This window comes from Larus michahellis, chromosome 2 (assembly GCF_964199755.1).
Source record: "Larus michahellis chromosome 2, bLarMic1.1, whole genome shotgun sequence".
Taxonomy (NCBI): domain Eukaryota; kingdom Metazoa; phylum Chordata; class Aves; order Charadriiformes; family Laridae; genus Larus; species Larus michahellis.
In genome coordinates this window covers 7895549-7905832 of record NC_133897.1, presented here as the reverse complement: position 1 = coordinate 7905832, position 10284 = coordinate 7895549, and the positions used below count along the sequence as shown (strand labels likewise).

Below are 10284 nucleotides of genomic sequence, written 5' to 3'. Positions count from 1 at the left end.
GGAGATGCCATTTAAAGACGTTCGAAGACTGAATGAGAAACCGTCGCTTTGAGGGATGGAGTTCAATTGTTACTGGTGAGGACTCTTCCAAGGACAGTCGCTTTGGGCTGCCACACCGCAATAGGCAAGAAGCCGGGGAAAAACAGTAAAAAGAAGTGAACGCAATACAGAGAAACTGTGTGCCGTGCCTAGAGATGCTGCTGTTTCTTTATTTACTTCTTGTCTGTTCTAAAAAGAGGGGATTAAAAGAGAGAAAAAAGAGAGAGAAGAAGAAAAACAGGAAAAAAGAAGTGGGAAGGAAAAAAGTGGGGGGGGGGAGGAAAAAAAAAAGGGAAAAAAGAGAAGTCCTTCAAAAAGGAGCAATCAATATGCACGGCTAATTGACCAAAGCCCTGCCAAGCAAATCTTTTGTCAGATCATCTGCCCAAAATGAAAACCCCGGACTCAGCAGGCCCCGTTACCGGCGGTTCTGCCTACGAAGCAGGAAAGCGTAAAGCCCCCGGTTCCCGCTGCTTTGTGAAAAAGCCCTCGCGACACCAGCCCCGTCTCCCCCCGCCGCCGGCTGCTATAAAGCGGGGTGTCCAACCTTGCTGTCCATCGCGGCTTTTGGTTTGGCTCCCGCTTTTTGGTCTTGGAGAGCAGCCAGCAGAAAATGTCTCAATACTCAGGAAAAGTAAGTAACGACCCGACCGCTTCCCTTCCAGCCTGGGGCCGGAGAGCCTGCGCATCCTCCGGGTTGAAGGAGTAGGTTAGGATAATATCCCGGAGGATGCAACGTGAGCGATGGTACCGGGTGTAAACTCAGTAGCAAGGGACGGGGAGGGTGCAGCAGAAGGAGCTGCGTTTTGGGAGTGGAGTTTCCTGTTTAAACATTCCTCCTGGAAATATGTGTGAGCGAGCAGGAGGCAGCGAGAAGTGTCGTAAATGCGGGATGCGCTGCGTTCCCAGAAAAACAAATACAGTTCTTAGGAAAAAATGCCAATGATGCCGTGCTCCTCTTGCTGGAAAGCAGCTAAAAAACCTAAACCAAACCATCCTAAAATGAAGCATCTGCAAGAGATTCCCATCTGCTCCAAAGTGGGGTCTGCTCCTCACCGTGGGCCCGTTCTCCTCCCTCCCCTCAGATCACGTTTTACGAAGGCAAATGCTTCACGGGCAGAAAGCTGGAGGTCTGCGGCAGCTGCAGCAGCTTCCAGGACCGAGGTTTCCTCAACCGGGTCAACTCCATCTGCGTCCAGAGCGGGGCTTGGGTCTGCTTCGATCACCCCGACTTCCGAGGGCAGCAGTACGTCCTGGAGCACGGCGAGTATCCCAATTTCTACCGCTGGAACGGCCGCAGCGACCACCTGGGCTCCTGCCGGCCCATCGGGATGGTGAGTGGATCCCAGCCGGAGCATCGGTGGGATGGAGCTGTCGTCGGGCTTTGTTTCTCCTGGTCACAGGAGCAACATGAATAAGTGTCATAAAAATCTATGCTCTTTAGAAATAATACGTCCCATTGAGATTTTTCCGTGGTTTTTCAGTTGAGGTGGCAAGGTCCTGCCAGCGTCACGTGTTTTTGCTTTTTAATGTGAGTCGCTCACGGGGGCATTAGGAAGGAGGGTCGTTGCCCAAGGCAAGTTTGAGCCATGTTAGCCTGGTCTCCCCGGGCAGCCCCAGGGCTTTCTGAACCAGCCCCCTGGGGCAGCTGGGCTGCTCCTAGCCAATTTTAGCCAAATTCTCCACGGTTGCAAAAAAACCCAAACCAGTAATCCCAGACTAAACCCATTCTTTCCCCCATACTAGGTAGTCCCCTCATGAAGTTTTTAAAAGCACCACCCAGAGGAAGGTTTAATTGGGAAGATTGAAAAGTAGCAAAGAAAAACGAATCTGGGTTAGGTCTTTCCATTCACCTCTTCTATCACTCATGACCCCTGGGGCAACGATGAGCCCCCATGCGGCTGGTGGGATTTCTTACTGGCCCCGAAGCTGCTTTTTGGCAGGGCAAGGGCTTTGTTTCATGTCCATAATGTCCTTCCCAAAGCACCTCCATGGTCCGTACAGGGAGGGATGCTCTGCTCTGGAGCCTGGCCGGCGTGAGGACGTGCTCCTCCTTCGCTGGCCCACGATTCTCCCCATGAGATGCCAGCGAGTGCTTCGAGGCATTTCTGCAGCGCAGATTCCCGGAGGAATGTTTGCTCAGGCTCGGTATCCACTCGGCTGCTGCCGGCAGCCGCCTGCTGTGGGGTTTGGCATCGCAGCCCGGCCTTCTTGTGCGTTGACGTGGTTTATTTAAAAAATGCATTTAGGTATTCCTTGAATTTGGCTTAAAAATATCCTTTCAGCTCGCTCTGTCCCACATACCTATGCCGCAGGCTGCAGAAATCTCCCTGGAGGAACTTACGTCGTGTCGCCCTCAAGGGCCCACGCAGCAAAGACAATGCTGGGACAGTTTCTTTTGGTTTTTGCTTAATTTTTTCCTTAAAGAAAGGCACAACAGCTCCCATCAGGACCCGCAGCTACACGTGGAACTGGAGGCAATGTAGATTAGTTTAGGGAAACTGTCGAACATGTTTGTACGCTCTGGATATCTCTCTTTTTTTGCTGTGTGAGTGCACGGAGAGCAGGGGCTGTAGCTGATGCTGTATTTGGGATGGAGGGTTTGTGGGGCCGGTGGGGGGAGATCTGTGGGTGGACGAGGGGCTATGTGTGCCTGAGCTCAGCGCGTCCCTCGAGCGCTGTGTGCCCATGTGGATGGCAGCTGCAGGAAGGTGCAGAGACGAGGGGTTTCTGGCTGGTTTTCTGGTGGTGTGGTGGGCTGGGAGGTGGCATGAGTTTGTGCGTGCTCTGTGCGTGCTGGTGTTGGCTGCTTTTCACATTCCCCTTCCAAAGACCCTTCCGTCTTCCTCTTTGTCTTATAAAAGCCAGGGAAAAAATTTGCTGGATCTCTTTTTTTTTTATTTTTTTGGTTGACTCGAATGCCTTTGTCCCCAGCACGGCGAGCACTACAGGATCGAAATATTTGAGGGGAGCCACTTTAGAGGTCCCAGCCTGGAGCTGACGGAAGATTGCTCCTTCCTGCAGGGACAAGGCTGGGACAAGACCTGCATCAATGCCCTCAAAGTGTACGGCGACGGCGCGTAAGTAACCGCACGCAGCCACCACGTGCTCCCTGCCCCGCACCCCTTGTACCCAGCACCGCAGGGCAGCCAGGCGGCTGCAGAGACTCCCCCCCGCATCATGGAAAAACCTGTCAATGCCAGGGGAGCTCGGAGAAAGCCTCAAAATGTGACTTAAGCCTATGGCTTAAAGGTAAATTTTGGTGCCTGCCCATCGAGAGTTGCTTCAAAGGGGTATGATTTTTGGAAGGTGGCGTCTAAGCATAAGCTACGAGAGTTCTGTCACACCTTTTTTAAGGCATGTGAAACAAGAAGCCCCAAAACATCTATCTATCTTTCTTTCTTTCTTTCTTTCTTTCTTTCTTTCTTTCTTTCTTTCTTTCTTTCTTTCTTTCTTTCTTTCTTTCTTTCTTTCTTTCTTTCTTTCTTTCTTTCTTTCTTTCTTTCTTTCTTTCTTTCTTTCTTTCTTTCTTTCTTTCTTTCTTTCTTTCTTTCTTTCTTTCCTTCCTTCCTTCTTTCCTTCCTTCCTTCTTTCCTTCCTTCCTTCTTTCCTTCCTTCCTTCTTTCCTTCCTTCCTTCTTTCCTTCCTTCCTTCCTTCTTTCCTTCCTTCCTTCCTTCTTTCCTTCCTTCCTTCCTTCTTTCCTTCCTTCCTTCTTTCCTTCTTTCTTTCCTTCCTTCTTTCTTTCCTTCCTTCTTTCTTTCCTTCCTTCTTTCTTTCCTCTCTTTCTCTCTCTTTCTCTCTTTCTCTCTCTTTCTCTCTCTTTCTCTCTCTTTCTCTCTCTTTCTCTCTCTTTCTCTCTCTTTCTCTCTAGTACTTCTGAGCATGCTTCCAAACATCTCTTTAAAATCCATGCAGAGGCCTTTGGGGAGGGTGGATGGATGGATGGATGGCTCCGGGTGATGCAAGTCAGGGCTTTTGCTTTGCAAGTGGCTTCACCAGGGCTTGCTGCAACACCAGAGACCTCCTCCTTGGGCAGCACAAATGAGGCAGCGGCGTCCCACCTTGAAATTCAATCCTGCCTCTGAAAGACAGGGGCGACTGTGGCAGTGATGCGTGGCCACCCCGCTGGGTGTTTTTGGTCAGCCTTGGTGCCTCGGGAACTCGCTTTGCGGATGCGTTACTGATGTTCAGCCCCATCCTCCTGCGCCTGCAGATGCTCCCGAAGCCACGGCGGGACGGCAGCTTTGCCCTTTTCTTGCTGTTGGGTGGCAATTTGCATTTTCTCAATGGTGTCAGTGCTTTTTATGTTTTTTTTTCTTCTTGTTTTGAGATGGGTTGTTTTCTGGCGGTCTCCCCTTTCACTGCAAGTGTGCTGGGAGCCAGGAAATGCCATAAAATCCTCCCGCAGCTGGGCAGAGGGTGGCTGGAGCGAGGGGAGCCCCTGCAGAGGAGGAAGCACAGAAACGCTCTTCTCTGCCTGTCCTGGACTGGACATTGCGCATCTCCCCGGCTCCCAGCATGGGGGGTTGGACCCCTTTTGTCCAACAGCAATTTTTCCCTAGAATAGGAAAGACGTTGTTGCCATCCAAGCTCGAGACATCCTGACAGTGAGTGTCCTGCTGGACTCTTTCTAATTCAAGCGAGACCTCTCCTCTTCCAAAAAAACCCCAGGCTTATGATCAGGCAGTGGTGGTTCATTAAAACGAAGGAGCAGAGCTACCAGCTCCTGATGGGAAGAAATGGCTGGAGCCCACCAGGGAGTCCATTAGTGCTGAGCCTTTGAGGCAAAAGGCATTTGAGTACCAACACTGTAAAGCCAAGAGAGAGCCTGTGAGCACTCTGGCAAGAGCTTTAGGGACAATTATTTACCACACGTGTCCCCGCAGCAGAGCCTGGAGCTTGAGAAATTGGGAAGCTGCCCAGAAACTTTCAAGCACTTACTTTTTTCAGATTGATTTTCCCCCCTCCCCTGCAAAATATATAAGGGGCACAAAGCTTGCTTTCCCTCGCATGGGAGCCTAGACTGTTTATGTTAGCATTGCGTGACTTCTCAAAGGCTTCAAGTAGCGATAAAAAAAATCAGGGAAAAAAAAAATACTGAGAGGAGCATGGTGAGGAACTCGCTGCGTTTTGTAGCATTCCGTTCAGACCCTGGGAAGATGGTTGTTGCAAATGCGTGGAAAGATCTGTAAAGGCCATTAAAAGGCAGGACAGTGCTGAGGGACCTGCTGGCCCCGGGCTGCAGGAGGAGGGAGGGAAAGAGGAGATACCGCAGCAGAGAGGTGAGGCCAGGGAGGAGAAAGGGACCTTATGGCACTGCTTTTCTCCTTTGGATGGACCATATAATCCCAGTTGACCCCAGAGGTGTTGCAGGTGTAGCTGGTGCTGGGCTCAGCCTGGCAGAACCCTCCCAAGACCCATCCTCGATCATTTGGGGAGCGGAGGAGATGGGGTCACCGGAGATGAGGGGACCTGAAAGCGGGTCTGTTTTACCCTGTGCATACTGAAAGCAGGCGTAAAGCAGGGTCCTCCTGAGTTCCCTGCCCACCAAAGTCTTGCCCTGCAATTTTCCCCCTTAATTCCCGCAATGCGACATCCGTTGGACACTGAAATATTTGCTTCCTCTTCAAAATTGGAGGACAGTGTCACGTGCTGTTAAAAAGCTGCTGCCTGCGATCATGGGGGTGGCCATGCCTGCGGGAAGTGATGATGGATGAGCTGCAAACACGGGAATGGAGAGAAGTGGCTGCCTTTGGCATGGTGTGTGGTGGGGCTGAGAGTGTCCCGCACCTTCCCCGCTGCCCTTTTGGGGCTGGCGACTGCTACCCTCCCCACACAGCCAGAAAGCCTGACGATAAAGCTGTTAAAACCATGCTGGAAATGAGATTGCTATTTTGAAGCAGTTTCGAGATGTTACCGCCTCCTCGGAAGCTGTTGCGGTTTGCGCAGTGAGCGGCTGTGCCTGTCCCACGAGCAGAGCCAGCTCCAGTATCACATATGGTGTCATCTGGTGTTAGACGAAGACGTGTGCGTCTTGTCCTCCTTTGTGCCTCAGCCGCTCCACAGAGGACTGCTTAGCAATAACAACTTTAAAAACCTGAATTTGTTTTACAGTCCGGGAGAGAATACCCTAAAAAAGGGTTTTTCTATGCTACAGTGATGTAACTTGAAGGAACCAGACCAACCGCTTAATCTGCTGAAGCATTTATGAGCGTTGGGTCGATGTCCTACAGTCAGGCTGCGAAATATCAACCAGAACAGGTACCCAAACATTGCTGCGCAATAAATGTTACCTGTTTCTTGGCAGAGGCAATAGCTGCCCATGGCACTGCTCGAGTCCTGCGAGGAGAATGAGTGACCTCGAGCCCTACTGAAAGCATCCTGCTTGGGTCAGGCTGAAGCTGCAGCACTCCCCTGCTAGTTTTTTCAGTGCGAGCAGCCAGTTTTGGCTTATAGGGCTTGCGCTGGTTCCATGCAAGTTTTATTCCCTTGTCCTCTGGGTTTATGTGCTAATGAAACACAGCACCGAGATGTTTGAGGGCTGCGTGCTATGTGCCGGGATCAGCTCTCCCATGCTGGGCTTGAGGACAGGATCATCTATTTTTTTGTTTTCTGCACTCCTGACTGACTTGATTTCCTCTCTCACTGATGGCCTCGGAGAACGTAAATTTTCGGCAATAAAGGAACAGCTAAGTAAGCCATACAAGTCTTCACTCATCACCTTGCACTGCCAATACACTTCACTCCCATCTTTCTGCTATTCCTTTTATTTGTCTTTTTTGCAGCCTTTCCCTAAGCAGGGACAAGCCGGTGACTTCTTAACACCACACCAGGTCACGCAGTCCGCTTCCATCTACCCCAAGGCCTGTCCCATTCCCTCCCTGTGACTGTGCAGACACATCAACTGTGTGTCTGGAGAGAAATGCAGAGGTCTTGGGAAAGACAGTGACTATGAGGGGTTGCTCCACCCTTTGCATTATTCCCCAGAGTCCAGCAGTTGTTGAAAGATGCCCTAGAGCAGAGAGAGCTGGAAGAACTGCTACGTCCTGGTGGGCCAGCAATGCCTTGTGAACATCCCTGTCCTACCACCATGCAGTATTTTCAATAACGTTAGGTATTCTCCGCAGGAGGGAGTGATCGGAAGGTGCTGAAAGTAGGATCGGGAGCTCTCTCCAGGAGTGCTTGAGGAAGGGATGGTCAGCTGATGGAGAAACAGGGCCATGATCATCCAAAAATATGGAGAGGTGCATAGAGGATGTAGGGATGGGGTAGAAAAAGAAAAAAAAACGTGGCTTTATGAATAAGGCTGGGGTGTATCTAGAGGAGGAGGATAATTTTATAAATTGTTCTTAATTAAGCTGAAGAGCTAAGTACTCTCTCCGACAGTGGATATGTGATGGGGGGACATGGCTTTGGGGAAATCTGCCATTACACTCACATGAGCAGCAGGCAGACTTCTCCACGCGCTGCAAAGCAAGCCTCAAAGGAAAAGTCTGAGGATGGCTTTGTAATTCCGGTTTGGATATAAACTGGCTGCAAGAAGTGCCAAAGAATGAACTTGTTTGTTTGCAGGAAACACTCGGGATCCAAATGTCTTGGCTGAGCAGATTGCAGCGATGCTGCAGAAAAGGGTTGTGCAAGGGCGGGCAGCTGGGGGGAGAGGGGCACCAGGCAGGCGTCTGCTCAACGTGCTGGCTGGATCAATGCACAGGCAGATGGGAGAAGGGACCCACCACAGTCCCGCCTGGTGTCCTCTCAGAAACACAAAATAAACCCAAACATGTCACGGAATCTGTAAGGTGGCTCGACTAAATACCCTAACCTTTTGCTTTTTTTTTTTTTTTAAATAATGCCCGTGGGTGGTTGGTTTTATAAACAACTTTTTTTCCTAAGTTTCCAGCTTTTTGCTCTGGGTCAGACTGATCTGAGTTCACCAGCTGTCGTCTGACCCTGGAGGCCCAGCAGTCTTTGACCCATCCAGTACTTAAAGGAGTTTCTGCCTGGAAATTCCACATATAGTAGGTCCCAACCCCGATGTCGCAGCTGGATTCCTGGGAAGAGACAGACCACAGAAACCAAATGATTTGGAAGATTGCATTTGTGCTCTGTTGTCATTGCTGAGCAAATGGATGGGACAAGAAACAGAGATCCTTATAAAAGCCTTAAAATGCTGAGAAGACTGAGGCAGACATAAGCAGGTCGGCAATGATGGGGTGGAAACCCAACAGTAAAACTACCAGAGCAATGGCAAAACTTGGTTAAAAAGCAGGGGAAATGTAAATAGAGGAAAGAGGTGTCACACGTGGCCACATTAAGATCATGGCACAGTGTGTACCAAAGGGATGGAGGGAAAGAAGAGCAGCAAAATTTGTCCCTCTTGACTATCAGAATTGCTCCTCACTTGAAGACCTTCAAATGGAGAAAGACACACTAAAGAAACGTAGACAAGTTAGGTGAAGAAGTCAGGCATGCCAAAGTCACCAAGATTGTTGAGCGTTTTATCTACTTGACTATATTCCAAGGGAAAGTTGTAGTTAACTCTGGATGTAGAGATAAAGTAAAGGTAAGCGAGCCAAGGCCTGCTCTGTTGGAAAGTATCAAAGAAAGGCCATTGAGAATTACTAGCAAAGAGAGAAATTATTAACTATGGTTCCCATCGTAGCTAATGAGTCAGTTCAAAGAGGTAAAACATCCTCAAGCGTTGCACGTTTCTCCTTACAGTCTAAAATGGGTTTATCAGGGGCTGAGAGGACTCACGTCCTTCTTTAGTGCTATCAAACGCTATCAAACTGTTTCTGTTGCGCATGGTGAAGCTCAGAGAGATCCATTCCTACATAACTGTGAAGCGGGGAGCCCCTGGTCCTAGGCTTCGTTGCTGGTGTAACCCAAACCAACTTCTTCTAAAGGCAAGGTCCAGCCTGGTTGTGGATAATTGCCAGGCTACACTGGAAATAGGCAGAGGCCCAGCAGATAACTCCACTGGGGGCATTTCGGTGTGCAGGATGGGACCAGGACTGCAGAGGGACTATTGGGCCCTGGTAGTTTGCAATACTGCAGTGCCTAAATGCAGCCACTCAACGTGGGCATGAGGCCACCTCGTGTGACCATATTGTTGGGGCCAAAGTAACCTTCCCTTTTTGCTCAGGTGGGTGCTGTACGAGGAGCCCAACTACCGAGGCCGTATGTACGTGGTGGAGCGGGGTGAGTTCAGCAGCTTCAATGCATGGCAGGCACGCAGCGCAAATGTGCAGTCCATCAGAAGAGTCATCAACTACTTCTAGCTGAGCTTTCATCCTACCAGCGATGGCCTGCTGAGACCGGGCATCACCCTCCTTCCCACTCACTGACCTGTGGAATAAATTGTTAAAGACCAGCTTTTGGCTCTAAGTACCTTTTTTCTGTCACTTGTATGAGTTCAAGAAGGAATGGACTTGCAACCTTTCTAAGCTTCTTTCACGTGCTATGAATTTGCTTTTTTATTCATCAGTGATTTACAAGGAGGACATGAGGGTGATGGGCTACAACCGGTGGTGGTGACAAGCAGATCCAGAAACATGCTTCCTGGTGTGGTTGTGGTCACTCACGTGTTCACTCTGGCCCATCTAAGGCCACCATGCAACGGAGCCAGCTGACTCCTGATGCCTGGAAGGGGTCACGCTGCTGCACATGTGCATTTCGAGCACGGGTGCAGAGCCGTCGGAGGTTCTGCTCGAGCCATATGAGGACACGCATGAGGATCACGTCAGGATCTGACTGACTTGCGGGGTCTGTCTGAGCACGACATGCTGGTCCTGATGCGGATGTGATAGAAATCCTGATTTACTTTGACCTTAGATCACCACACATTAAAAAACATATTAAAAAAATTCCCTGAAGGCACAAAACTGGAGCAATCTTCTCTTTGCTCCCTGAGTCATAAGCCCTTCAGCTGATGACAACATTTGGAGGGGGTGACAACAAAAAAACCCCAGCCACAGCACGGTTACTTTCTGCACAACCCTCTTCACATCTTTCTACCCCTTCAGTGCTCCCAGTCCATCCCAGTTGTTTCGGTGTCCCCGAACCCCATTTGGTGCTTGGCAGCCGGGATGGGAACAGCTCTGCCCGTTCAGCAACGGACCATCCACTACAGCCTGGGCGCTTCCCCTTACGTTCAGTGCCCAAAAGTCAGATTGCCTCCTTTCTGTAAAACCCTAACTGCATTCAGTACTAGTTAAGAGCGTTTCTGGCTATTTCAGAAAGGG

The 10284-nt window shown here is 50.1% G+C and overlaps 1 protein-coding gene across 1 annotated transcript; it reads left to right on the top strand.

The window, feature by feature from the left end:
* The first annotated feature begins 652 nt into the window (after positions 1-652).
* On the top strand, positions 653-9321 carry CRYGN (crystallin gamma N). The gene is made up of 4 exons (XM_074573412.1): positions 653-673; positions 1125-1373; positions 2974-3119; positions 9186-9321. The coding sequence occupies exons 1-4, from the start codon at positions 653-655 to the stop codon at positions 9319-9321; spliced, it is 552 nt and encodes a 183-aa protein (XP_074429513.1).
* Positions 9322-10284: the final 963 nt, after the last annotated feature.